Here is a 27,967-nt window from a genome sequence, read left to right as displayed (position 1 = left end):
GAAGAAAAGGAGACTGAGGACCTTACGGTCTGTCTCTAGGATTGAAGGGAAGGAGGGCCGAAGAGTGAAGGGGATGGTTTTCCTGTGTGGAGGAATATTAGCACCGAACTTCTAAGAGTAGAAAAGACACGTCATGTGAGACCCTGGGAACGATGAGCATATTGGCGATGGGGGGGAAGGAGGGTGTGCAAATGACCATCAGCCTGAAGTTGACCGTAAAGAACAAAAGTGCCAAAACACATTCAATTGTCTTTTCCTCTTAAATGACTCAAAGTTTCAAAGAAAATTGCCTGGAAAAGCAGTGCTTCTTTTCGCCCGTTGAATATGTTGGTACTTTACTTTTGAAAATCCAAGAAACAACTGCAATGCTCCCAAAGAATCTTCTCCTCCCCCATAGCTTAGCTTTTGAGCTACCCAGAGAAAGCAAGCTGGGAGACCAGCTTTTTGGTCCATTCCCCTCCACATTTTTTGGTAAGGCTTTTATTTGAGGCTCCGTGTCTGATCTGGCAGGTATTTTGCATAAATGCATTTCCTGGATGTGTGTGTTTTGTGGCCATTGCCAACAATGTCTGCTTCTAATCACTTGCTGCAAGCGCCCAGTAGCTATCAGGGATAGCACTGACGGTGCGTGGAGGAGGCCCATGTGTTCGATTGTGGGTCTTGGCAGATTGTTGAAAAGGCAGTTACTTTCCTAGGGTCTAGAGTTTGGTAAGTAACCGATAGGAGGCCCAAAGTGGGGAGTGGCTGAGGCAGGAGCCTGCATTTGCTAGCAGGAGCCATCGACATTTAATAAAGAGGCAAAACTGTTGAGGACACAATTTGGCCACTCCATTCTTCAGGTGCCCCCTGGGATCATCAAAATTTATTTTGGGGAAAAAAACAAAACAAAACCCACCCAAATGTTCGAATTCGCTGTAGGTTAATATATTATCAGCTTTGGAGGTAAAAATTGTCCATGGCACGTTAGGCTGAACTGTTGTAATAGAGCAACGGAAGAAAGGAGATGGTGGTCCACCTTCCATCGGTAGGATTATATTGTCTTAGGCGGCCCATTTTGAGAGGGACACTGACCAACGTGGGTCACGATCAGCGAGGAATAGCCAGGGCCACCGTGTTATCTGAGGAATGAGCCAAGGCCTGGATAAAGAAGGCCCTCAGGCTATCTTCAGGTATCTCACGGGTTGTCCGCCATGTTGAACAGGGAAGTGTTGTTATTTGGCATTCCTCTGGAGGCCAGAACTGGGAGCAATGGGCCGAACTGGTGAGGAAATACCTATTGGATTAAAATAAGAACATTTCTACTAATCAGAGTTGTTCAAAAGTGGAATGGGGCAAAAACCAATTTCAGAACAGCATGAGACATTTGCTTCCATTTTAGTTTGAAATTGTGCGCAAAGGTCTTTTGGGTAGTGGAGGGACAGAATCGTTGCAATAGCAAAACGATGCTGGCAGCAGGTGAGAAGATGCGTGAGAGAAGGTGGCAAGGATGGCCAGTTAACAGACTGCTAAAATAATCCGGGCAAGAGATGGTGAGACCCTAAGCTGGGGTAGTAGCCATGGGCGTTCAGAGTTGTAGATGCCATCAACAGATGGATGGTTCAACAGCCTCTGCTGTGTATACATGCATTGGAATATTACATAGCCTTAAAAAGGAAAGAAATTTTTTAGTTAAAAAAAATTTTTTTAATGTTTATTTTATTTTGAGAGAGAGAGAGAGACATAACAGGAGCAGGAGAGGGGCACAAAGAGAGGGAGACACAGAATCCGAAGCAGGCTCCAGGCTCTGAGCTGTCAGCCCAGAGCCCGACGTGGGGCTCAGACTCCCGAACCGTGAGATCATCACCTGAGCCGAAGTCAGATGCTTAACCGGCTGAGCCACCCAGGCACCCCAAGGAAAGAAATTTTGATACATGCTAGGACATAGAGGAATGTTGTAACATACGTAAAATAAAGCCAGTGTTACAAAGGACAACTATTGTGTGATTCCAGTTATAAAAGTACCGTGAGGAGTCAAATTCATAGAGACAGAAAGGAGGGTGGTGGTTGCCAGGGGCTGGGGAGGGACGGGAATGGGGACTTCTTGTTTCATGAGGACAGGGTTTCAGTTTGGGGAGATCCAAAAGCTATGGAGATAGATGGTGATGATGGCTGCATAACACTGTGAGTGTCCTTAGTGTCACTGAACTTTACATTTTTAAATGGCTTAAATGGTCAATTTTATGTTATACACAACTTTTAAAATACACTGTTCTGAGTTTTTTTTTAAGAGAAGTAAATTCGAGAAGGACAGTAAAGGTGTGAAGGAGGAGTGAATGTGGTTGCCAGGCTGTCTAGCCTAGCTACTGGGTAGAGGATGCCATTAGTCAAGAGAGTATTAACCAAAAAAAAAAAAAAAAAAGGAGAGAGAGAGAGAGAGAGAAACAGGCTTGGAAGGAGCTCATGAACTTGGTTTTAGAAATGTGACATTTGAGTGGCCTAAAGAACATTCAGTTGGAGATTTTTAATTTTTTTTTCTCTTTGAGAGAGAGAGAGAGAGAGAGGGAGAGAGAGAGGGAGAGAGGGAGACAGAGAATCTGAAGCGGGCTCTGCACTGACAGCAGCGAGCCCGATGTGGGGCTCGAACTCACAAACCTCGAGATCATGACCTGAGCCGAACACGGATGCTCAACTGACTGAGTCTCCCAGGAGCCCCTCAGTTGGAGATTTGTAAAATAACCTTATGGAGTTGTATACAATGTAAATTGCATCTTAAATGGTACAATTCAGACTTTAGACAAATGCATGTACCCACGTATCCATCACAAGCAAGGTACTGAACGTTTCTACCATCCCAAAAGTCTTCTGGTCCCCCTGACCCTCTTCCATTCCTGCCCCAGGCAATGACTGATCTGCTTTCTGCCACTTATAAATGAGTTGGCATTTTTTGCAATTTTATATAAATGGAATCAGTCATACAACAACGTACCTGTTTGTGTGCGTGTGTGTCTGACTTATTTCACTTAGCGTGATGATTTTGACAACCATCGTATTGTTGCCTGTATCTGTAATTCAGTCCTTTTTATTACCGACTGATAATCTACTGTACGGGTACACACAACTGATTTATGCATGCACCTGTCTGTCATCGGGCATTTGGTTTGTTTCTAGTCTTTATTAACAAATCAAGCTAAGTGAACATTCCTATAATGTCTTTGAGTGGACATCCCATTTTCCTACCCAGCAGTAGATGTGACTTGGTTGAATGGGAGGCATACCTTTCACTTTTTAAGAAACTGTTAGTTTTTCCCAAGTGTTTGTGCTATTTTACATTCTCACCAGCAGGTGTTCCGTATCTTCATCAGCACTTGGTATTGTCAGCTTTTTATTTAAAATTCTGATAAAGGTCAGTTTATCAAGTTTTCTTGTTTACGAAAATTTGTTTTTATGTACCAAGACATTTTTGTCTCCTTCAATATTGAATAGGTTTTCTCCTCCGTGTAGCCCGCCATTTAGTTTGAGGTTTTGCATGGAGGTCTATCATTAGTTTTTAGTTAATTTCTCTGTATAGTGTGAAGTCAGGGTCAGTGTTCATCCTCCCCTGCCCCCTCAATATGGCCGTGTAGTTACCTGGCAGAATTTGTTGAAAAGATCTTCCTCTCCCCCATTGAATTGTCTTACCACCTTTGTTGTAAATCAGTTGACCATTTATGTGTGAGTCTGTTTCTGGAGTCTCTCTTCTGTTCCAGGTGGAGGCATCTAATGAGATGTTTGAAATTGGGAATTAGAGAGATATTTTTTGCTGAGTATTAGCCGTGCATCTCTGCCCAGCCCCTGGAGAAAGCATCTTTCTTTACCTCTGTCAAGTTTGCTTGTCGTTTCTTAAATTCTTTTGTTTTTAATTTTTGTAAATGTTTACTTATTTTTGAGAGAGAAAGACAGAGAGACAGAGCATGAGCTGGGGAAGGGCAGAGAGAGGGAGTCACAAAATCCAAAGCAGACTCCAGGCTCCAAGATGTCAGCACAGAGCCCAACGCGGGGCTCGAACCCACGGACCATGAGATCATGACCTGAGCTGAAGTCAGAGGCTTACCCGACTGAGCCACCCAGGCACCCCAAGACTCTTAAATTCTTGATTGAAATGCATGTTTCTTACGGGCTAGCATTAGAGGCAAGACCCACAACAATAAGGCAAAGGGAAATATGAAAACGTGAATCTAGACTTGGTCAAATACACCATGTCACAAACTCTTTGGAGACCTAATTGTTTACAGCGCTAAACTTATCTGTGTATTATTTCTGTGGACAGATTTACAGGCTAAAGAGCTGGACATGCCTGAAGACAGCTTAAGGATCTGGGAACTTTCTCTGCAAAGATAATCAGGAATCTGGACGTTGGCAAAGTACCCAGCCTTTTTTTATTCCTCATGTCACAAGAAGTCGTGTGTCAGGGCACCGGATCACTGGCCCTGTTTCCCTGGCGTTGGTGTAGATGGCCTGAGAAAAGAAGGAAACTAGTCCAATTTATTGTAAATAAGACTTTGAAATAAATATGAGAGCAGTATGGAGGATGTAAGAGTAGAAGAAACTAAATATGAAACTCAATTTTAGTGGGTCATTTAAAAGGATAGAGGAAGGGCGCCTGGGTGGCTCAGTCGGTTAAGCGCCCGACTTCAGCTCAGGTCACGATCTCACGGTCCATGGGTTCCAGCCCCGAGTCGGGCTCTGGGCTGATGGCTCAGAGCCTGGAGCCTGTTTCCGATTCTGTGTCTCCCTCTCTCTCTGCCCCTCCCCCGTTCATGCTCTGTCTCTCTCTGTCTCAAAAATAAATAAACGTTAAAAAAAAATTTTTTTTTTAAATAAATAAAAGGATAGAGGAATATGTTGAAGAATGTGTATTCAGAAGCATGGGGCCCAGGGGTCCAGAATTTGCATTTGATTTGGGCGCACACCTTAGAAATGTTAACCTCTCTCCCCTCTCTTAATGAGAGCCACCATGTGGTTAGGAGCGGGACATAATGATTGCTTCACTATGCGTATTTAATGACAAGTAAATTTAGAAATATATTCTAGACAAATCCTTTTTTACTTCCACCAGCAGTGTGTTTTTTTTTTAATTTTTTTTATGTTTATTTATTTTTGAGAGAGAGAGTCAGAGTGTGAGCGGTAGAGGGGCAGAGAGAGAGGGAGACATAGAATCTGAAGCAACTCCAGGCTCCGAGCCATCGGCACAGATGCGGGGCTCGAACTCATGAACTGTGAGATCATGACCCAAGCTGAAGCAGGACGCTCAACCGACTGAGCGACCCAGGCGGCCCGGCAGTGTGTTTTGTTTTGTTTTGTTTTGTTTTGTTTTGTTTTTTCTTTTGTTTTGGTTTTGCTCTCACACTTTAAATTCTGACCCTCTTTCCATGAATTCAGTTACATCTTTTTGGTAGGAAAAAAAAAAAATCAGTCAACCCAGGAATTAATCTTATATCCTTCAACAAGAGTTTTTGAAAGAACCTGGAAGGGACCCCTGGGTGGCTCAGTCGGTTAAGCATCTTGGTTCGGCTCAGGTCATGATTTCCCCGTTTTGTGGGTTCGAGCCCCGACCCGCATCAGGCATCAGACTCTGTGCTGACATTGTGGAGCCTGCTTGGGATTCTGTTTCCCTCTCTCTGCCCCAGCCCCACTTGCACTGTCTCTGCCTCTCTCAAAATAAATAAATAAATAAAATTTTAAAGTGCAAAAAAAAAAAAAAAGCGCCCGGAAGTTAAAGTTACAGGGTTTTGAACTGTTAATGATCTTCTGAAGAGGGTCAGGTCCACCACCTGCTAAGCCTGTTCCTTTAAAGACACTCAAAAATGTAGTAAGACTCCTCTTCTCAAGCCATTATATATGTGTGGTGTATATAATAAATATATGCTAGGGGTATGGAGGTTGAGTTTCTATAATTGCAAAAGTCGTCAGCTCCCTTGAATCACGCTTATCTCCATGGCGACTTCGATCCATTTCTTAATGATGTTGTAATAATTGTATCTTAGCATCTAAATTAGAAAACAAAACTAATGCTGGTAGTAGTTTGTTTTGTTTTGTTTAGAATGATAGTTTCCAGGTGCAGTTTTATTATTTAAAATTTGCCAGGAATAGGATGTAATTACTTCCATTCTAGACACCATTTAATATATAAACATCAAGTTTGTATGACCACCTGGTATATTTGGTGGGGTCCAAAGGTTACACAACAGTTCTGTAACTCTTTAAAGACTTTGGCAACATGGGTTTTTTTTTCCCCCTCCGTTTTAAATCATTATTTTGTAAGGAAAATTTAATTAGGTAAAAAATGGGTTTTTTTCTAAATGCAGGCCCCTCCATTGAGCCAATAAAGAATTTGTTTGAAAATAATTCCCAGCGTTTAGAACTACTAAGAGTATAAATTTTTCCCCTTTAATTAGTATCTTAGATTTTTTTTTTTTTAACCAATGCCAAATGCAATGTGAGCTCAAGTTTTTTAGTTCAGTTCTAAACTTAGAACCCGTGATTTTCAAGTGGGTTCTAAATTTGGCAAAATGTCTTCTCTCTGCCATAGTAGCTGGTGTTTTCCCATTCTTCAGGGTTCATACATCTTATTTTCTAAGCAAGCAGTACTGTTTTTCTTCGCTTTTTAATAATTTTTTTTTCCTCTCCCCTTTTAAGGAATACCAAATGTGATGCAACCTTTTTTAGACTGTAAACTAGATATGGCAGCTTTCTGAACGGGAAGGAGAGTGGTAAGGAGGGGTGGGGGGAGTCATTTAGCCTCTTCCTTACAATGAAATGATAAATACTGTATGCCTTCGATGCTGAGTTATGTGAAGTTTAGGTGTAGGTGGGTCAGAATCACCAAGTCAGAATTCGGTTCAAATACTTCTCTTTCCTGCACATTTCTGCGTACGTACAAATGAGCCCCAGCCCCTTCCTGAGGAAAACGTGGGAAACAGCATCCTATTTGGTCACCACTTCGAGAAGGGTGTCCAACAAAGCCGTCTCCTGTGGTCTGCTCTGTGCTAAATACTCCATCCCCCTCCTGGGAGATGAAGACGCCAGGCAAAGCGCTCAATGCAAAACTTCCCGGGCGCGGAACTCAGACCCTGGCCACCGTGGGTCTAGGCTGTTAGCACATAGATGTTGTTGGCAGCTGAAAACAGCCACTTCCTCATTCTGCAAGGTGTCGGAGGGAGGGAGGGACACCAAGACCTCTCCCCAAACCAGGCTCACACACGCACTCCGCACTCACCTGCACTGATCTCTGTTCTTCCGACTCCAGGCTCACATCTCTCCCTACCACGATCCTCCTGGCCCTTCTTCCTGCCACTGCAACCATCTTTCCCATTAAAAGAAAAGGAGCCGGAGGAAAGGGGACCAGCGTGAAGGAAACTGAGCTCTGTTTCCCTCCGGGGCCAAACTTCTGGAATTTGACCCCTCAGCTGCGCGCCTCTGCAGCCGCGCGTGTCTGTCTGAGCAGCTCCCTTTCCTACCCGTGATGATGTCCTTGAGGCATTTGTGATGATGTCGTTGAGGCATTTGTGTGCGCCGCCCCAGCCCAGAACGCGAGGCTCAAGCTGCGTGCGTTCTCAGGGAGCGTTTCCCAGCACCTCTTGGAGATCTTGGCCACTGGCATCCTGTTCACGCAGGTCTCTCCAGCCCAAGCTCAGGCCTCTTCTAGCAGGTGGAGGCCTCCAACGACAAGCCAGCCAGCGGGCGGCCTTGACGGTCCCGTCCGACAGGTTCCTCTGCTTTATACCCTCTTGCCTCTGCAGTGCCAAGAGGGGAGGACTGGAATACTTAAGATATTTCCCAGTCGCCGCCGTCTCCCCGGGTGCTAAGCGTTCTGACTCCCAGACTCCCAGCAGAATTTTCTGGGATGGACAGCCCTCCCATCCTCCGTGCCACTGCCACTGGCAGCTGTCTCCCCTCCCCACCCTGCAAGTGTTGGTAGAATTCCATTGACCTCAGCATTCCTAGAATGGCTGCAGTTGGCTTGAACATCCAACCTTGAAGGGAATGTAGCACAGTGAAGCGGCCGACGCTGTGCTCCCGTGGACAGGCCGGATCGCTGGAGCCCAGGGAGTAGGTGCTGGGAGTAAGAAACGCACATCGGTTGGGGGCTGCACATCATCCTGGCCAATCTCCTGCCTCTGACAGCGGCATAAAGGGCCGTGTTGTGAGAAAACAGTGTTGCTCTTTCCCACGTCGGCCTCAGGCTTTCCCGGTTACCAGACAACCTCCTGGCTTTCCTTCACCATGTTATTTATCCGGCCTTGTCTCCAGATTTTCTATTTGGGGTCTCAATCGTCTGTCGCAGGGTCTTGAGATTAAATAATCTAAAGGAAGGAGCATTAATTAGACTAGGAGTGAGAAGTCCCGCGTTCAATCTGTAGCCCTGCCATACGGTGATGGGTGACCTCCAGTAAGGCCTCGTTCCGAGTTTCCTGAGCCTGCTTCCTTCATCTGAAGCATGGACGGGGGGTTGAGGGGGCAGCTGGAAGTGATAATAACCGGGTACTAGAATTCCACGAGTCTTGGGGCTCCTGGGTGGCTCAGTCGGTTAAGCGTCTGACACTTGATTTGGGCTCAGGTCATGATATGGTTTGTGAGTTCGAGCCCCCCCCCCCCTCCATCCGTGGGGCTCCACGCTGACAGTGCAAAGCCTGCCCTGGGATCCTCTCTCTCTCCCTCTCCCTCTGCCCCTCCCCTGCTCACGTGCTCTCTCTCAAAAATAAATAAATAAACTTAAAAAAAAAACAATTGCAGGAGTCTTCTTTAAACTGCTACTTAGCAGTAGAGTAACTGGACATCTAAAATGCTACCATAAGATAGTATGTCCCCCACAATTGTCCCTAAATTACTTCGGTCAAACTTGGAGGAGCAATGCTATTTCCAGTCTTACAGGTCCCCCCCCCCCCCCCACCAGTCGTGAATGCAGTCTCTTCACGACTGCATTCGCTTTTTCATCCTCCTCCTTTTCTTCAGCGTTTACAGATTGCAGATGTACTGTCTTGTTTTTCTTCTTCGTAAGTCTGCTTTTCTTTAGAAAGTCTCAAGGGGCTCCGTTGTCTTTGCTACCCACGTCTAGTGGACACCCCGGCTCTGAAGAAAGCAGTACCTACCCTGGGCAGGATGACGGTGTCTCCCCTTTTGTTTCTTCGTGACACTCCGGTCTGGTGGCTTTGTGATGGCAGCAACCTGCCGAGTTGGTGCCTTTTGGGGGCCTGGCCACGATGTCTCCCAGGATGCCTTTCCTATACTATAAACAGGAGCTCACAGTCCCTCATCTTCTAAGGACATGTGAGCTCTTTTTGCCCAAATGCCTGGTAAAGCAAAGTGTACTTTGCCACATGAATACCTGTCTCCCACTCTTTGCACATTCACAGAGCTTTGGGAGATCTTCTGGCCGTTTATCCCCCTGCTTCTTCGTCACCGTGCAGGAAGATCATCTACAGAATTGAAGATGGCACTGAGGAGTGCGTGTCATTTTTTTTTTTTTTTTAATGCTGAAGGAAAAAAAAAAAAAAGAAAACAAATCAAAACCATAAACTCTCATACTCCTCCTGATCCCTGGGAGAGAATAGCAGCTGGTGGGGGACCGTGAGTGAGGAACGAGGTGAAGATCCTTCTTGAAGGATGGGAAAACAGCATTTCATTTTAGCATGGGTTTTAGTAGCAGGTTCTACAGTGGTTGGTGGCAAAGTCATGATTAGACTCCCATCTCTTCACGACTTCCTCCACTCTGTCGTATGTGAGCCTTTGCCCGTGAATTGAGTGGCTCCTACAGGCCGGGCTCCAGGCTAAATGCTGGGGGGAAAGGTGAGTACCACACGGCCTGCCTTAGAAGGACCTACAGACGAGAAGTATGGGCAGTTGCAGGCCTGGGTGAGCGTGCCGTGATAGGAAGGGACACAGAGTGGAGTAGCAGCCTGGCAGGGAGTGCCACGCCCAGGATGGGCTCAGATCGGGGTAGTCAAGGAAGGCTTCTGGGAGCGGTGACCTCTAAGCTGAAAGGCCAGTGGGAGTTGGATGGGTGGAGGATTATTCTAACAAGAGGACTTATAAGTGGCCGAGGGAGCATGTCCGTGCCAGGATCTCTCAGTGGTTCAAGATGGCGGGAGCTTGGAGCGTGGGGCTGGAGAGAGAGGCAGACGCTGACTGGGAAAGGCCTAGGATGCTCTGCTAAGGAGTTTGAACGTTCTCTTGAAGACCATGGGACGTCCCAGAGGGATGTTTTAAGGAGAGATCTATCGGGATCATATTACCATATTTACTTTAGAAGAAAAGCCATCTGAAGTTTTCTGAGGCCAAGGCCCAGAGACATTAGATAGTTAGAAATTGTTCGAGTAGACTAGGCAAGAGACCGTGGCTTCGGCTAGGAGGGTGGCCTTTGAAATGGAGGGAAGTGGGTAGATCAGAGGCATAAACGAAAGAGGCAGAATCCACAGGACTTGATGGTTTGATGATTGTTGGGAGTTAGGGAAAGGGAGGAGTCCGTGATGAAACGATCGGGTTGGGGCACCAAGCTACTGAGCTGGAAAGCACCACGAGAGGGTATTAATGGTAAATGCAGAGACGAGGGAAGTTCTGACTCTCACGGCTCCCCTGAGGCAGTACCAAGTTCTTAAGTCCTGGTGGACCCAGAATGATGAGGAACTATTCTAAGAATGAAGTGGGTTTTCTGTGCCTACCTGGCGCATTTACCTTTGGGCAAAGCGTGCTGGGGCACTACCCTCTTGGCTAGATTCTCTGATCTGTCCTCTGTGCCATGATTTCTCCTCCATCACTGGCAAAGAACATAGGGTTCCTCACTCCGCACAGAGACTCTAGAAGGAGGTGGTGCTGCACAACTTCTACTAACAGCTGTCATCGTACTACCTTTGGAACGTATCTCTTTGTGACGGTTGGATTTTAGAGCCAAAGCAGAGAATAGGAGATACCCATGGTGTCGTGGCTTTGGAGTCAGAGAGACCAACTGAGCAAGCCCTAAGCAACCTTAATTCCCTCCTCTGCAAAACAAGGAAAGTAGCACCAACTCCAAGGACTTGCTGTAAGCCTTATAATGCGGTAAAACGTGTATGGTGCCCAGCAGATGGTAAATGCCCAATAAATATTACTTTCTGCCCCCACAACCCCCATCCGTGGGCACTTACATTCCAAACAACGCGGCCTTCTCACCCTGAGAAAGGAAGCTCCCTGATGCTCTTACCTTTACCATCTTGCTAATAACTGGTTGGTTGTTGCTGTTACTGTTGCATTCCATTTCTTAGACAGTGGAGAGAAAGAGAGGGAGGGGAAGGGATCCAAATTCAATTTAGGAACTTTTCTGAGTGGAAGTTCCGCCTGAAAGAGTTCCATCACGTGTCTGACGTCAGTTCTTTCTCCACTGCGTGTGAACCTGTGGCTTGTGACAGTCGTGCGTCTTAGTCTCTTGAGACTAAGAATACTTGGGTTGGGCTGGAATATCAGGCTAATGGGATGGACAGTTCCCATTTCCTTCAGAGACTGACTTTGACCCCCCACTCTTTGTCCTGGAAACTTACAGTGTGAAGCTGTAATGCGATTGGCATCTCACTTCAGAAAAATGCAGGTCTTCTGCCTTGAGTCTGCTCCAAATCGTTCAGCTTTTGGAGACATGCATGTAAATTCTTTCTTACTACCTTTCCTGGAGGTAGATAGCATCTTGCATTTAGGGCTCACAGGACTCCCTCCCTCAGGCCACCTTTCTTAGATTTGGATAGATTTAGGGAACATTTTTGAGTGGAACGCTCTTTGGCACTGGCTTCTACTTCTGCAGCCTTCCCCTTGCCCTTCTTGGCATTCTTTGCTTCTGTTGTTCTAGAAGTTCCTCTTCTAATCTCATTTGTACTATTTTGCTCCATTAATAGTAATAATTAAAAAAAAAAAACCCTTTGGGAAAGATACGAAGTTCAGTGTCAGCCATTGAAGAAATTTAATAGCTCCAGAAAATGTTTTTTGAGTCTTCTGTCATTAGTAAATATATAGCCTATGATGACAGCTTGTCATCACTTAGGTATATACCACTTAGGTCAGGATACAGTTTCTACCTGCAGAAAGTTTTCATTTCTTCAGGTAAGGTAAGAAAACACAACAGGAAAAAGATTGAAGAGACTACTATTATACCTCTTTTAAAAGAGACTGTAGCCTCTCAAAAATCTATTCTTCTGCCGAGGATGAGATTATTAATTTCCTTAGTTACTATTTTTCCCTGAAGTGTTGGAATAAGTGCCTTTTGATGCCTAGGCTTGAGAAAAGCTTGTTCCCCAAAGCCACTTGGCAAGTATAAATCCCAGGAACTAGGTGCTTTAAGCACTGTGTTTGTGAAGCAGCAACCATTGTTGGGAGAGAAGCAGGGTGGGGGAGGAGAGAAGGCAGGAAGGGGGGTGGAGGGAGAGGGAGGAGGGAGGGGAAAGTGACGGTACTTAGGAACGCACCAATGGTGGGAGTGACCAAAATATACTGGAGACTGGGTCCTTCCTGGGACCTTGCAAGTGGGACTCGATCAGCTTCCCTCTTTCTCCCACCACCAGCTTCACCCAGGGAAGCCACTGCTGCTGTTAAATCTGGAGTACCTTCATGCAAATATAAACAGTTGGGTTGTTTCCCTCCAAATCTAAGGCCTAGAGAGAACCCCTTGAATTCAGCGAACACACGCTTTGGTGTCAAAGTAAATGTTCTACACAAGAACAATGATAACACTTTTGAGGAGTTCATGAACTTTTGTGATATCTGGGAATATGTAGGAAAAAAATGTGTGTTAACCTCAGAAAGCATCTTTGTTGCCACACAAATGCAACCATTTAGAAACCTGGTATTTTGACCTGAAAGATTTTTAATAAGATACATGAATGAAAATATGAATCTATTTTTGACCTTATGAACTAAAGCAACACCTCACTGTAAAAAGCAGAAAAGAAAATCTGTTAAAACAGCAGTTCATAAAAACACTGCCCCAAATCATCAGGATAGGGGCCACCCTAAATAGAAATTGAACGTGAAGTTGCCAATATCCACTGATTTTGACCAACAAAAATGACAACATGACAATACATTTTGCTCCATGTCCCTAAAGCCAACATGCAAGAATGTAATTTAATCTCTGAAGGGAAGGGAATCCTAGGTGCCGTTTCTTAAAATTCAGCATCGACAGCGTGGTAGGTGTGGGCAGAAAGTCAGGCATCACCTTTACATCAGCTGACATGTATTGGATGCCCATGATGAACAAAGTGCTGGAGAAATAAAAATGAGGAAGAGAGGATGATATATAATATACTTATATAGGTTACAACATATATAATATATTGTTCTATGCACAGCACTAGAGAACCATTGGAAAGGCAGAGCTCAAAAGTGAAAGAAAGCTCACCAAGTTCAGAGTTACAAAAGGTTGGGAAGCTTTTAAAGGACAGGTTGGATTTTACGTAGAGGTGGGGGAAGGACACTACCAGCAGAAGAAACAACGTGACCAGACGCTCAAAGGTAGGACAGTACAAGGTCCAGGTTGATTGGAAAATAGAGCAGTGAAAGGAAAGCAGAGAGCAATGTGCCTTAGTAGGAGGGCCCTGAAGGCCAGGGGAAGACTGTATAGTTAATTTGGAAGAAAATGTTGTAATTAAATGGAAATTTTTTCAGCGATGGAGTTTTATGCATTAGGAAAGCATTGATAATTCCAGTTTTTAAAATAATCTAAAATAAACAGCCAACATCTGTTGATCGTCCACAGTGTTCTAAGCAATTTACATGCTAGGCTCAGCTCTTATGTATATGAGCTAGTTTAAATTCACAACCCCCCTTTGAAAAGGTGAGTATGATCCATTTTACAGGAGCAGTTGGGGCTCAGAGAGGTTAATTCACGTGGCCCAAGGTGACACAGCTAGTTAGTGCCAGGGCCAGGATTTTAACCTATGGGCGTCTGGTTCCAACGTCTCCGTCGTGACCCACAGAATAATAAGTGCCAGAACCAGAGTTGGGGCCAATAAAAATGAAAAAAGGAAATGATTCAAAGTATTGTGACATAGATATTATAGAATTTAATGTGAGGAAAGAGCTAGAAGGGGGAATCACAGACTCCTAGAATAGGAGCCAGCATGGGAAGTTGGAGTGAATGGAGAAATCGGAAAGAGGCGTCCTCTGGAGAGCAGGCAGGAAGGTGAGCTTGAGAAGTCAGTTTAAGTGGTGGGGTCCAGGAGAGAGACCAGGGCTAAAAGGGAAGTTCAGGGCTATTTACATAGAGATGGAGGTTAAGAGTCAATGTGGAGTGGGTTGCCTAGGTCTCTAAGAGAGCAAAGAAGCAAAAAGACGACTGGGGACTGAATTATGGAGAAAGAAGGAGTATCCACTAAAGAAGACACCTCAGTAGAGATGAGAGGTAAAAGTTGTTTCAAGTCGATGCTAATACTTTTCTTTCCAACAATTACCTAATTCTGATTTGTGTTATCAGGATGGTCACCTTTTGATAACAATGGAGATGCCTTTGCTTCAAGGCTATGACAAATGTGCATGATTTATGTGTATATAGTATAGTATATTTATGTATATATATATATATATATATATATATAGTATATTTCCTCATAGGGAAGAGTTTCTAGAGTAATGAAGTCTGAATTTTTCTTTTTAAAAAATTTTTTTAATGTTTATTTTTTTTTTAATGTTTATTTATCTTTGAGGGAGACAGAGACAGAATGTGAGTGGGCTAGGGGCAGAGAGAGGGGGACACAGAATCCGAAGCAGGCTCCAGGCTCTGAGCCATCAGCACAGAGCCCGACGCGGGGCTCGAACTCACGAGCCGTGAGACCATGACCTGAGCTGAAGTCGGACGCTCAACCAACTGAGCCACCCAGGCACCCCTAGGGGCTTTTATTTCTAACTATAGAAGTAATATAACTTGATTGTAGAAAACTGAGGAAATACTGAAGAGTAAAGAAGAAAACCTTTTGCCAGTAATAAACACTACTAACATTTTTTTTTGTTAGTATATCCTTCCATTCTGTTTTGGATTTACGTACACGCTTTTTTTCAAACCAGGGATCCTTGATAAGATACTGTGAATATTTTTACGTGTCGTTAAATTTAGTATTCGTAACAGTTTGGTAGCTGCATCGTGGTAATCCGTCAGAAGGATGGACCAGAATTTATTTAACCAAGCCCCTGTTATTAGATAATGTAGGTCGTGTCCACCTTGTAGATAATGCTACAGTTAGTATTCTTCATCAAACTTTTTGTGCTTTTTACTTCTTTCTGATTATTTTCTAAATAGTTCCTAGGAGCAAAACCGCTGGTGAAATGCCATGAATGTTTCCAAATCAGAGTTCTGCTTCCAAATGTGGTACCAATTTGCCGGTAGCACTTATGTTAGGATATAGCAAGTTGTGCTGTCTCCTTCCTACTTCCTTATTCTCATTCTTGGAAGCCAAAGGAAAACCTCAGAACAAGGATCAACGGCAACCTTTCCGAAAAAGTATACACATCGTTGTGTTGCTGGTTTTGTTCTTTTTTTTATTAACCTCCTCCTGAGCCACAGTTATGGGTCCGCAATCAGCTTCTGTTTAGTCCCGCAAGGCACTCTGGGTGCTCTGTGTTTGGAAACAGAAAGGCCTGGTACTTTGGGAGATGAGGCCAACTTCCCCGCCAGTCCAGTGCCTGATGGGCAGAGGGGACTCCGAGTTCTGGCTTTCGTTAGCGGCAAGTGCAAGGTGGGGAATCTCGCTCCGGTGAGGATATTTACCGGGGCTGCCCGGATGGCCCTCCTAGGCCTTGGGGACTGGCAGTCAACCTCTTTGCATTTCCCAGAGGCCTGTGGCCTGGAGCACTGGTTTTTGTCTTGGGTCTCCCTGGCAGAGCAGAGCACTCCCCTTTCCCGTCTTCAGAGTCTTGGGGGCAGTCCCACAGTCTTGGTGCCTAAACTCCCTTGCTGGGCTGCGGCACTCTGGCCGCAGGACCTGGGTGCTGGGCATGTCTCCCGGCCTGCCCGTCTCTTCAGTCCTGTCCAGTCAGCCTGCAGCACCCACACTTGTTACTAAGGGCTGATGCTACTACCCTTGTCGGGAAACAGGGCTTGCTTACAACAGCCCCAATGCAGCATTTTGCAAACCGAGGGGCCTGATGGTGGGCTGCGAAGTAAATTTAGGATTTTAAGGAGAAAAATCAGACGGTGTCACAGTAATGGTAGGTATTGTTCCGTGGAACTTCTTCTCAAATGTTAATATATACAAACTGTATTGGTCCTATCCAGAAACCTTGAAAGCCAAGGCCATAAATGCAAGTCAGGATTGCCATGAGGATATGAGGAGGTAGGCTTAGGTGGGAAAACGTGATGTTTTAAAAATGTTTTTTTAATGTTGATTTTTGAGAGAGAGCACGAGTTATTTTTGAGAGAGACGAGCTCAGAGTCTGGAGTTTGCCTTGGATTCTGTCTCTCTCTCTGCCCTTCCCCCACTCGTGCTCGCTCTCTCTCTCTCTCTCTCTCTCAAAAATAAATCAACATTTAAAAAAGAAAAGAAAAACTTCCCAACGTACCCCTGGACAGTACTCTCTTCACATTATTTTGTAGCACAAATACACTTTAAGCATGTAACGTGTAACTCCAACCATAGATGAAATCTTCACCTAACGAAGAGAACGGTTCTCGTTTTCACGAGGTGTTAAACACCAGGGGCAACAGGAAAGTTCTGGACAAAACTAGCAAGTTGGGTAGTGTTCTGTCATCCCCTTCTATGTTTGGTAATCAAAACCACTCATAAAAACATTTATTCCTTTCTTAAAAAAAATAGCTTTATGGAACTATAACTCCCATACAATTCAATGGTTTTTGGTATATTCCCGGGGTTATGCAACCATTACCATAAACGGTTTTAGAACATTTTTGGCCTCCTAAAAGCAGCCCCATCACCATTAGCAGTCACTCCCTTCCCCTGCAAGCTCCCAACCCCTGGTTATCACTGATCCAGTGTCCATTTTTATAAATGTTTGTATTCTGGACATTTCATATGAATGGAGTCCTACAATACGTGGCCTTGGGTCACTGGCCTTTTTAACTGAGTCTGATGTTTCCAAGGTTCATCCGTGTTCAGCATGCATCAGTCCTTCATTCCCCTCTATGGCTGATAATACGCAGACATATAGATCTGCCACATTTCATTAATCACTCATACACGCCACAGTTGACGGGCATTTGGATCGTTTCCGCGTTTTGATGATTACAAATGAGGCTGCCGTGAACATTCATGCGCAGGTTTTCGTGTGGACATGTTTTTGTTTCTCTTGGATACATACCTAAGAGTGGGAATTGCTGGGTCATATGGTAATTCTATGTTTAACCTTCGGAGGGACTGTCAGACTGTTTTCCAAAGCAGCTGCACTATGTTACATGCTCACCAGCCGTCTATGACGGTTCCAATTTCGCCACATCCTCACCCACACTTGCTGTCGTCCGTCTTTTTGCTTACAGCCGTCCTAGGTATGCTAAGACATTGATTCCTAAGGTTTGTGACACTTTCAATACAGCAGTTGAATTTGGGCTGCTGATGTGGTTCTTGAGATCAAGACCTAAAAGAGTGATCTTTGTTGGATTTAGATCATTGTTCTACAGGGAGGGGCGCCTGGGTGGCTCAGTCGGTTGGGCGTCCAACTTCGGCTCAGGTCATGATCTTGCAGTCCGTGAGTTCGAGCCCAGTGTCAGGCTCTGTGCTGACAGCTCGGAGCCTGGAGCCTGCTCCAGATCCTATGTCTCCCTCTCTCTCTGACCCTCCCCGTTCCTGCTCTCTGTCTCAAAAAATAAATAAATAAACGTTAAAAAAGAATTTAGATCATTGTTTTACAAAAAGTTTTGCTGATAAGCTTTCCCCTCCTCGTGTGTACCATTCTTTGGCGAGAGAACAGGCATCCTATTAAGAAAAGGTGTGCTATCTCTTCCTTATTCACCAGTGAAATATTCCAGTTCTAGAGATATTATTGGTATAAATTAGCTTCAGGACTGTTTTCTCTGCCTCCGCCATCAATGCAGCCCACAGCTGATCTCACTCCTTTCCCTACTTGCAAGCCACAGACAGAAAACTCTGGCTGGGGCAGAAATACTTAAGCAACTCAGGACCAGCTTGGCCTTCTCCACGCACTGACAAATGTAACACCACCTCTCAGCCCCCTGCCTCTGGTCTTGCCTTGTGCCTATCCCGTAACATCCTTTCGAATTAGATAAGGTTTCACTAGTCCTAAGTAAGAGTGGGGGAAACGGAGCACAGGCCTTAGGGGCTACCAGAAATCCATGTGCGTGGGGGTGGGGGGTGGAGGAGGGCACTTGGAACTCAGTGTCCTAGCTTGGAGTCCAAACTTCACAAACCTGTGCTCTTCTTTTCCTGATTTCCTCTCTCCTTTGTTTTAAGCACCCTTGAAGAAAAAAGGTTTTCAAGTATGTACGATCCGTAGTATGGTTGACTTCATCCGACATTTTGGTTTACTGTTTCTACTCCTTTTCAGAACCTGGCCCTTGTCGAGAAGCGAAACAACAGGACAATTCACATAGCTTGACTTTAGGACTCACTGCATTGGGGGAGGAATTAATATCCTTCGGCCAAAGACTTAACAGCCCCGTCTGCATTTTGTATTTTTTTACGTTAGAGTTAAGTTTCAAATGTCTGTTGGAAGCAACCTTTGGGCAGACATTCCTGCAGTTTTCTGTGATAAATTCTTATTTGGCTTGCCATAGTCCACTGTATCCAACAAGGAATAACCTTGGCCGAGTTGGAAACTGTTAACTGCTAAAAATGTGTGTGTTTGTCTAAATTTGAGATCCCCTCCAGCCCCCCAGTCCCATCTTCCCCATGTTAAGTTATAAAACTGAGATGCGGGGGCACCTGGGTGACTCAATGAAGCGTCCCACTTCGGCTCAGGTCATGATCTTGTGGTTCATGAGTTCGAGCTCCGATTCCCCCATCGGGCTAGCTGCTGTCAGCCCAGAGCCCACTTCGGGTCCTCTGCCCCTCTCTCTCTCTCTGCCCCTCCCCTGCTTGCATGCACTCTCTCTCCCTCTCAAAAACAAATAAACATTTAACAAAAAATGATGATGCAGTTGGCATCTATCCTCACTTTTAGTATCCTAACATTTACTTATTACTTATTACTCTATTTTCCTGCCTTCTGATTTAGAGAGACCCCAATGCTTATCTCCAAAGATGGAAGAGGAAGATTAAAACAATAATTTGCAGTAAGTACTCTTTCAGCTGTTAATTCATTTATTCAACAGACTTTATTTGGTGCTTGCCAGATGCCAGGCACCCTGGTAGGTGCTTGGGATACAAAGATAAGCTAGGGTCCCTGCCTTTAAGGGATGCAGTGCAGTAGGACAAGCAGACCCATAACTGGATAAGCACACTTGTGAACATGATAAATAATGCACAGAATATTATGGGATCGCTGAAGAGAGGCCCGTCACCTACCCTGTAGAGGAGATTGAGGCAGGCTTCAGCAAGGGTGTAAACTGTATTAGTGAAGATCTGCAGTTCAGTTAGCTAAATGAGGTATGGGAGAGAGCATTCAGGCTTTTTGAATTAGGTATCTTTGTAATTTAAGATCAAACACCCAAGAACTCTAACGTAAACTGTATGCCAGTTTCTGGCCAGTGATTCATGTTGAGGAAGGAAGGGGTCTACCATCATGATTAAGTGAACATCAAGGTTGCAGGATTAGAGCTAGAAGTTGTAGGGTTTCTTGAAAAGCTTCTTTCCTTGTTATGCCTTTCCCTCCCTATATAATGGAAAAACAAACATGAGAAATGTTGTGCCTGTAAGTGGAGGTTTTTATGTTCCTCTGACCTGGCCTCTGTTACACTTGGGAATATATAAAGGCATCTTCACTAGAATGGATGAAGATTAGTGTTTGAGTCTAGGATTGAAATAAAAAGGCTTCATTAGATTTGCAACCACTGCCCTCATAAAATTAAAAATAATGAAGAAAAACTCCAAGTTAACTGTACTTGATGCTTGCTAAATCATGGGTTTGAAGGGATGTGCATGACACAATTTGAAACCTTTGAAAGAAAAGTTTAATCTTTCCAACAACCCTGTGACCACCTCCATGTTATACTGAAAGAATTGAAGAAGCAACAAAGAGGTTAAAAAACTTGCCTAAAACACTCATTATGATGAGCACTGAGTGTTGTATGTATGTGATGAGTCACTCAATTCTACTCCTGAAACCAATGTCGTCCTGTATGTTAACTAACTAGAATTTAAATAAACACCTGAAGGGAAAAAAAAAAAAAAAACTTGCCTAAGATTATAAAGCTGGTAAGTAGCAGAGCTGGGATTTGAACCCAGGTCTCTATTTAAATCTAGTGCCTATTACTCACCGCACCATCCTGCTGAAATAGAAACCTGTGTGGGCCCATACTTTCCTGCAGTTCTGTGACCATGAATTTAGCCTGGCAGGAGTTAGCTATTACAGAAAACTGGTAAAAGTTGTGTCGTTGGGACAGGGCAAATCCAACATTGCTCCTGAAAAATGCTGATAGTGCTATCTTCAAATAATAGATTTTGATATCATGGACGCCGTTTAAAATGTAGACAATTTTTATCAATATTTTGTAATATAGGCCCCCGAGAAGGTAAAGCAGAATTGAGGTAGATATGTAGATTTGAATGGATCGCAAAATGTGATTCATAGAGAAAGTAGACAAGGGTAAATATGTGTGAAAATAACAAAATAAAAGTTACCTTTAGATGTTAGCTTTTTAAATATTGCATGTACGTTATGCTAGTTTATATATTAATAGTATGCTGATTTTCACGTGCATTTGTATGTATTGTCCATTCCACAGGACTGTAATCCCTGAGACCAGCCTTTTTAAAAAGGTTATCTATAGGTCAGGAAAGGTTATCGGAGCCTATTCTCAAAGAGCCTAACAAATGGGAGCAAACGCATTAGGTTATGGATGCTTAGAGTGGAGAGAAGAAATGAAATTAACATAAGAAAATGACTTGTTTTAACTTAGATCTATCACATTTGGGAAGAATTGGCTGCTGGATTTAAAAGTGTATAAACATTCCATTAGAGAGTGAAAAAGGGGAAGTCTGTTATAACCGAATAGGGGTGTGGTCTGCATAGGCTTAGGAGGCATAGATAATAGTTTCATAAAAGACTGATAGAAGTATAGCCTTCAGAACTGGCCATTATAGCTAGTACATTTTCTTTACAGACGTAATAAGTATGTCTGTTAATACCAGCCAGCTTGGTGAGTTAGAGAAACCACGGCCTGTGGATTTGGGCATACGCACTCTCTGCCTGCATCTAATCCTCGGGTAACAATACACCTACAACTGCTGTAATCCTAGAGCAGTTACATGGATGCACTAAGTGGTGTGATGGGAGGGAAAGATAGCATCACAAGGATTCGTTTGATTATAACAGTAATCCACACCAAGTCAAAGAAAACAGCCAAACAGTTAAAAATGTGGTCTCTAATGAATTTGCTAATTCTAGCAGGCCCTCACGAACGGTTCCTGCTAGAGTACCCCGTATCAGAACGAGGGAGCTGTGCTTTAATTACATGGAATAATTATTTGATTTCCAGGAAGTTAAGACAGTGCTTTGTATTTACATAAAAAGTTCTAGACATGCTGGGAAACTCGATCAAACCAAGAGAAAGAGTGAAACTGAACGCCTGTTCAGGGAGTCAAGATTTCGGCTGCTCAGCAAGCTTGTCGTTCCGGCTTATGAGCCCAGAAAAGGGGTATTTTAAAACCGGCTGACTGGATCGTGTCACTTGGTTAGAGGAAAAGCCCTGCCTTTCCCGAGATCCGGAGGGTAACGCAACCATATGCTGTTGAGGGGCTCGAATCTTGGCTGCCTTCACCCCTCTGCATTAGCAGACACCCCGGTTTTCAGGGGACGTGATCTCGTACCGTCGTCCTCACTTTTGAAGGTCTGTTAAAATTCTGGGGCCTCTTATCTCAGTGGCTTTGGAAGTGAGTTTGGGGTAAGAAGGGGGGGGGAGGCCTGTGAGTGTCTCTTTTGCCTGAGGAGTTGGAGACACTTGTGGAAAAGTCAGGCCCTTTTCGCCCCGGCGGCCGCTCCGGTGTGGGGCTGGCTTGGGTTAGACACATGCACACATACACCATAGAGCTCTGCTTTCCCGTAGCAGCTGCTGCCTCTGCCTCTGCCTCTCCCGCCTCAGCCTCTTTGCCCGGCATACACACACATTCAGATTTGCGCGCTGTTTCAATCCTTGATGACGTGTCCCCGGAGACAGCCAATAGCAAACGGGCTCTGGTCAGGACAATGGGAGGTATCGGGCCAATGAGCGAGCCCCGTGAGTTGGCGGTAGCCAATAGGAGCCGCGCTGGCTGGAGAGTAATGTTACAGAGCGGAGAGAGTGAGGAGGCTGCGTCTGGCTCCCGCTCTCACAGCCATTGCAGTACATTGAGCTCCATAGAGACAGCGCCGGGGCAAGTGAGAGCCAGACGGGCACTGGGCGACTCTGTGCCTCGCTGAGGGTGAGTCTGGGGCAGCGCCGCGGCGGGGAGAGCGCCTCCGGCAGCTCCCCACCCCGCGCGGTGGCCGGATCCCCGCGGCCGGGAGCCGGCGGGTCAGGATCCACACAAAGGCAAATGAGGGGGGACCGTGGGGGGAACTGCGCACGGAGCGAGCCTCTTCTCGGGCGCCGGGAGCCCTGCCCCGCGCCGGAACCCCGGCCCACAGGCTGCCCGAGGCGCTGCGAACCCCGAGCCCCGCGAGTTTCCACCCCCGGCGGCGTCCGCGCTGACTGGCGCAAAAAAAATTTTTTTAATTAAAAAAAATTTTTTTAACGTGTTTTCGGCCCCCGGGCCGAATGTTCGGGCGGCCGGCGTGCGCGGGGGGCGGCGGGCGGCGGGGCCGGCGGCGGGAGGGCAGGCGGGCGGGCGGGCAGGCGGGCAGGCGGCGGCGCTTCCACGGGCTGCATTGGCCGCCGCAGAGAGCCGGGCGCCGGCGGCGAGCGCGGGCGGGCGGGCGGGCGCTGCGGGCGAGGCGGCGCGGTGGGCCGGGGGCGGCGGCGGCGCGGGGCCGGGCCCGCCGGCCTGTGCCCGGGCGGCGGCGGCGGCGGCGGCTCGGCGGCGGCTCGGCGGCGGGGGGAGCGGCGCCGCTGCGCTCGCTGGAACATGGCTGACTCGGCCCGGCGCTGCTGGCTGGAGAGAAAACAAGGCGGGCGGGAGCGGGCGGGGGAGCTGGGCGCAGCAGTTCCGAGGCAACTTTTTTTTTCCTCTCTTCCCAGCCCCGCGTTCTCCGTGCGGGGGCGGCCGGGGCGCGCGGGCCCGCGCGGAGGGGGACGGGGAGCGGCGGGCCGGTGGGCGCCTCCCGGGGCGGCCCCCACCCCCGCGGGCCGGGAGGGGGGAGGGTCCGGGCCCGCGCGCCCCCCGCCCCTCCCCCCCCGGGCTGTAATGGCCGAGTGTGTGCGCCAGAGCGCGGCGCGCACCCCGCCCGCCTGCGCTCACACTCACACACACACACACTCACACACACACACACACACACACACACACACAAAGGGAAGGAGCCATATTCTCGCTCGCGCTCGCCCTCGCGGCGGCGGCGGCGGCGCAGGCGGGGAAGACGCGCAGCGGCCATTCCGTGCGCGCCGGCCCCGGCGGCCGCGGGCGGAGCCAGCCCCCATTTCGAGCGGGGCTTCTCCCTCCGCCGAGCCTGACAAAATGGGGGAGGCCTGTGGGGCCTGCGCCGGCGGGCGGGCGGGCGCACGTGGCGGCCCCGGCGCGGGCGGGTCGGGCCCGGAGGCCCGGCCGCGGCCCCGCGTCTCCTCGGCCGCCCCGCCGCCACCGAAGTTCTGGGGGTGGGGGCCGAGTGGCGGGAAGGTGTGCGGGGCCCGTCTCGCGAGGCGCCCCGACTTTCGCAGATTGAAAAAAAAAAAAAAAAACACTCCTGGCGGCGGCGGGGGGGGGGGGCGGGCAGGCAGAGCCACGAGCAGGAGTGGCTTTTGTCCCTCATCCTTGTTTACTCGAAGAAACTTCAGACCGGACGTGTTTAGTCAGAACTGAAATACATCTCGGGGCCAAACCGATAGGAAACGAGGCTGCCTCGCGGTGGCAGCCGCACAAATACCACCGCCAACCCCCCAGCCTGGGTCCCGGCGCTGGAGCTTTCTCCTCCTCCCTCCTCCCGGCAAAGTTTTGTGCAGAGAGTATTTTTAAAGTCCTCGTTGGGAAAACTTGAGATAGACGGTGGTTTAGGCCCGTAATTTGGAGACGCCGACCCGCTCGGGCTCTCACCTATTTTGTTCCCGACGTGGTGCCGATCCACGAACCGGCAGCGCCAGTTTTGTGGTCCCTGGTTCTGTTGATCACAAAATGGTTTTGTGCCTTTAAAAAGTTTTTAAATGTCCGCCTAGGTGTTCATTCGGAGCGGATACCCGCAGATGAGTAACGAATACTGTATGAGGATGCCATTGTGTCTACACTTTTTTGAGATCACACTGGAAGACCGTTTTTTGTGGGGTGTGTGTGTGTGTGTGTTTCTTTTTGCTTGGCATAGCCTCTTCTAGGCATTAGCTATCCCTGCCATTTTCTTGTTTGGTATATTATGGGAGGTTCATGCCACTACTGTGTTAAATAACCCAACTTTGGTTTTCATTCACTCCCCACGAAGTTCAAGTGCTCATAGAATCCCATAATTTCATTGCTAACCTCAACCATTTCTTTTTCTCTCTTTTTAGAAAATAATTAAACATGGGCAAAGGAGATCCTAAGAAGCCGAGAGGCAAAATGTCATCATATGCATTCTTTGTGCAAACTTGCCGAGAGGAGCACAAGAAGAAGCACCCAGATGCTTCAGTCAACTTCTCAGAGTTTTCTAAGAAGTGCTCAGAGAGGTGGAAGGTAAGGGGGCTTAAAACATAATTGAGGGATTTTTAAAAACTTAAATCCAAATCAAAGTCTTTAAAAAGCCTCGGTGCCGTTTGCATAGCGTGAGTAGGGATGTTAGAACAGGCTGCTGAGTGAGTACATGGCAAAGGATGCCGGTTTTAGTCATGTTAGTACTTTTGCGACAATTTAGTAGGATTTGGGTTACCGATTTCAGTTTACAAATGATTCTTTTGTAGACCATGTCTGCTAAAGAGAAAGGAAAGTTTGAAGACATGGCAAAGGCGGACAAGGCCCGTTATGAAAGAGAAATGAAAACTTATATCCCCCCTAAAGGGGAAACAAAAAAGAAGTTCAAGGATCCCAATGCACCCAAGAGGCCTCCGTGAGTATCTTACCTATTTCCAGGAGGGTTTTGCAGTAGAATCAGATAGAAATTTAGCAAGCCACCTTGTGGGTTTGGAGTGTATAATCAAAAGTTTCTTAGCTGGTAAGTGCCTTACATTGGTCTATTTGGATATTGTAAGTAGAATTCCTGTTGAATGGGAGGAGCATTTGAATTAGACATTGGCCTTCTTCACTTAATCTGTCTCCTAAATGTAACTTTGTTTTGCTTCTTGAGAAATACCATCTCTCCGAAATACTTAAAATTTCACAGAATTGCTTTTGGAGCTCTTGCATTTATTAATAGTACATGTTCAACTAGTAGCATCCTAAGTCAGATAGCCGTGAATGGAGGTTTGGTTGTAAAGGGTATTTAGCATATTTTAATATTTGCACCCCGTCCAGTGCCTGATAGAAATTAGCAGCAGCTTTTATATAGCAGGACAACACACATTCCACAGTAAACTTAAAATTAAATTTCTCTTTTTAGTTCGGCCTTTTTCTTGTTTTGTTCTGAGTATCGCCCAAAAATCAAGGGAGAACATCCTGGCCTATCCATTGGTGATGTTGCAAAGAAACTGGGAGAGATGTGGAATAACACCGCTGCAGATGACAAGCAGCCTTATGAGAAGAAGGCTGCGAAGCTGAAGGAAAAATATGAAAAGGTAAGAAGTGTGCATTTGTTCGGTGTAATGAGGAAAGGGGATGCCCGACATTAGATTATACTTGGTACCTCATCTCAATTTCCTACTTTCTTGCGGATTTCTAAGAATTCGGGGTGTAATGCAGTTTTCAGATTCTCAGCTCCTTTCCGTGTGCCATTGGCTGAATCTTAAATCTGTTCCATCCTTCAGAGAGTATAGAAGTTCAGATCAGTTGTTTTTGTTTTTGTTTTTGTTTTGACTCGGGTACAGCTTCCATACACTTAAGCTGGCTTTGTTATTCTCTGATTTAAATTTACTGGTAGTCACTTTTAGTCAAGTGATTATTTTAAATGGTCAGACACATAAAAATAGTCTGGGCAAGATAATGAAGACCGTGTCCTTCATAAACCTGTCTTGAAGTATTTGTGTTCCCTTCCTTCAATAACAGAAATCCCAGGTTTATTAATTTCAAAAAAGTTATAATGTTGAACTGTGTAGTAAGTTGATAAAGAAAAGGCTTTATCTCCTATACTTTGAATACGAGTAGCAAGTTGAATTTTAGCTTATTTAGTCATTTGGAAAAAATGTTGATTTCTAGATGTTTCTTAATTGCATGCTTACTGGCAGATTTACTTTTTTTTTCTCTTAAGACAAAATTTCCTTCTCTGGATTAGGGTCTGATAGAAACCTGTAGATTGCTGTTTTGCATTCAGAAGGTGGCAGTGTCTACCCTTTAATCAAAGTCTCTACATTCTAGTTTTGATCAACTAAAGTTAGGACGTGGTACCTAATTGTACTTCCGTGAGGCGCACAACACTGCAAATATTGGACCATGTCATTCCATGAGTTACGGGTTATTAATTGCAATTCTCTCGGGGCGTTCATATGCATTCCTCCGTCCTAGGCGTTTATGGGATCGGGGTGAGTGCAGATACGTGGTTGTTTTCGCGTAACTGGGATCTTGATTTTTCGTAAGTTACTTTTCCTTCTCCCCTTGCTTAACTGTCCTGTCTTTCCTTCCACTTTTTCTTGACTTTATTTTGGAAGGATATTGCTGCATACCGAGCTAAAGGAAAGCCTGACGCGGCAAAAAAGGGAGTCGTCAAGGCTGAAAAAAGCAAGAAAAAGAAGGAAGAGGAGGAGGACGAGGAAGATGAAGAGGATGAGGAAGAGGAGGAAGATGAAGAAGATGAAGAAGAAGAAGAAGATGATGATGATGAATAAGTTGGTTCTAGCGCAGTTTTTTTTTCTTGTCTATAAAGCATTTAACCCCCCTGTACACAACTCACTCCTTTTAAAGAAAAAAATTGAAATGTAAGGCTGTGTAAGATTTGTTTTTAAACTGTACAGTGTCTTTTTTTGTATAGTTAACACACTACCGAATGTGTCTTTAGATAGCCCTGTCCCGGTGGTATTTCCAATAGCCACTAACCTTGCCTGGTACAGTATGGGGGTTGTAAATTGGCATGGAAATTTAAAGCAGGTTCTTGTTGGTGCACAGCACAAATTAGTTATATATGGGGATGGTAGTTTTTTCATCTTCAGTTGTCTCTGATGCAGCTTATACGAAATAATTGTTGTTCTGTTAACTGAATACCACTCTGTAATTGCAAAAAAAAAAAAAAGTTGCAGCTGTTTTGTTGACATTCTGAATGCTTCTAAGTAAATACAATTTTTTTTATTAGTATTGTTGTCCTTTTCATAGGTCTGAAATTTTTCTTCTTGAGGGGAAGCTAGTCTTTTGCTTTTGCCCATTTTGGATCACATGGATTATTACAGTGTTTATCTTTTCATATAGTTAGCTGATAAAAAGCTCTGTCTACACCCTGCATACTCATGATGAGGGTAATAAAAGTTGAATTGAGACCGTTTTCATCCATAACTGAAACTCCAATCTTGATCAGTTGATGGCAGATTTCACATAGCCCAGTCACATTTACGAAGTGAAGAGTAACCACAGCATGGGATTAGTAGAATCAAACATTTTGAAAGTCTGTCCTTGAAGGACTAAGAGAAAAAGTATGTTCTAATCTTTACATGAGGACTCTACATTCTTTAACTCCCATTACCATGTAATGGCAGTTATATTTG

General features: G+C 45.7%; 1 protein-coding gene and 1 long non-coding RNA gene across 3 annotated transcripts; one reads left to right on the top strand and one right to left on the bottom strand.

The window, feature by feature from the left end:
- Positions 1-209: 209 nt before the first annotated feature.
- Positions 210-8,854, bottom strand: LOC113600893 (uncharacterized). The gene is made up of 3 exons (XR_003421993.2): positions 7,235-8,854; positions 3,607-3,735; positions 210-1,258 (listed from the first exon to the last, which is right to left on the bottom strand). It is a non-coding gene; the product is annotated as an uncharacterized LOC113600893 (long non-coding RNA).
- A 10,334-nt stretch (positions 8,855-19,188) lies between these two features.
- Positions 19,189-27,560, top strand: HMGB1 (high mobility group box 1). Of its 2 annotated transcripts, none has more exons than XM_053213447.1 (5): positions 19,189-19,207; positions 24,701-24,863; positions 25,088-25,233; positions 25,723-25,897; positions 26,924-27,560. In XM_053213447.1, the coding sequence occupies exons 2-5, from the start codon at positions 24,714-24,716 to the stop codon at positions 27,098-27,100; spliced, it is 648 nt and encodes a 215-aa protein (XP_053069422.1). In that variant the 5' UTR covers positions 19,189-19,207; positions 24,701-24,713; the 3' UTR covers positions 27,101-27,560. The 2 variants fall into 2 exon arrangements, with proteins under 2 accessions (XP_053069422.1, XP_026920430.2); XM_027064629.2 differs by lacking the exon at positions 19,189-19,207 and adding an exon at positions 22,337-22,493.
- The last annotated feature ends 407 nt before the right edge of the window (positions 27,561-27,967 follow it).

The sequence above is a fragment of the Acinonyx jubatus genome, chromosome A1, assembly GCF_027475565.1.
Source record: "Acinonyx jubatus isolate Ajub_Pintada_27869175 chromosome A1, VMU_Ajub_asm_v1.0, whole genome shotgun sequence".
Classification (NCBI taxonomy): Eukaryota; Metazoa; Chordata; class Mammalia; order Carnivora; family Felidae; genus Acinonyx; species Acinonyx jubatus.
The sequence above is the reverse complement of the archived record's forward strand: the minus strand, read 5'-3'. Positions and strand labels throughout refer to the sequence as shown.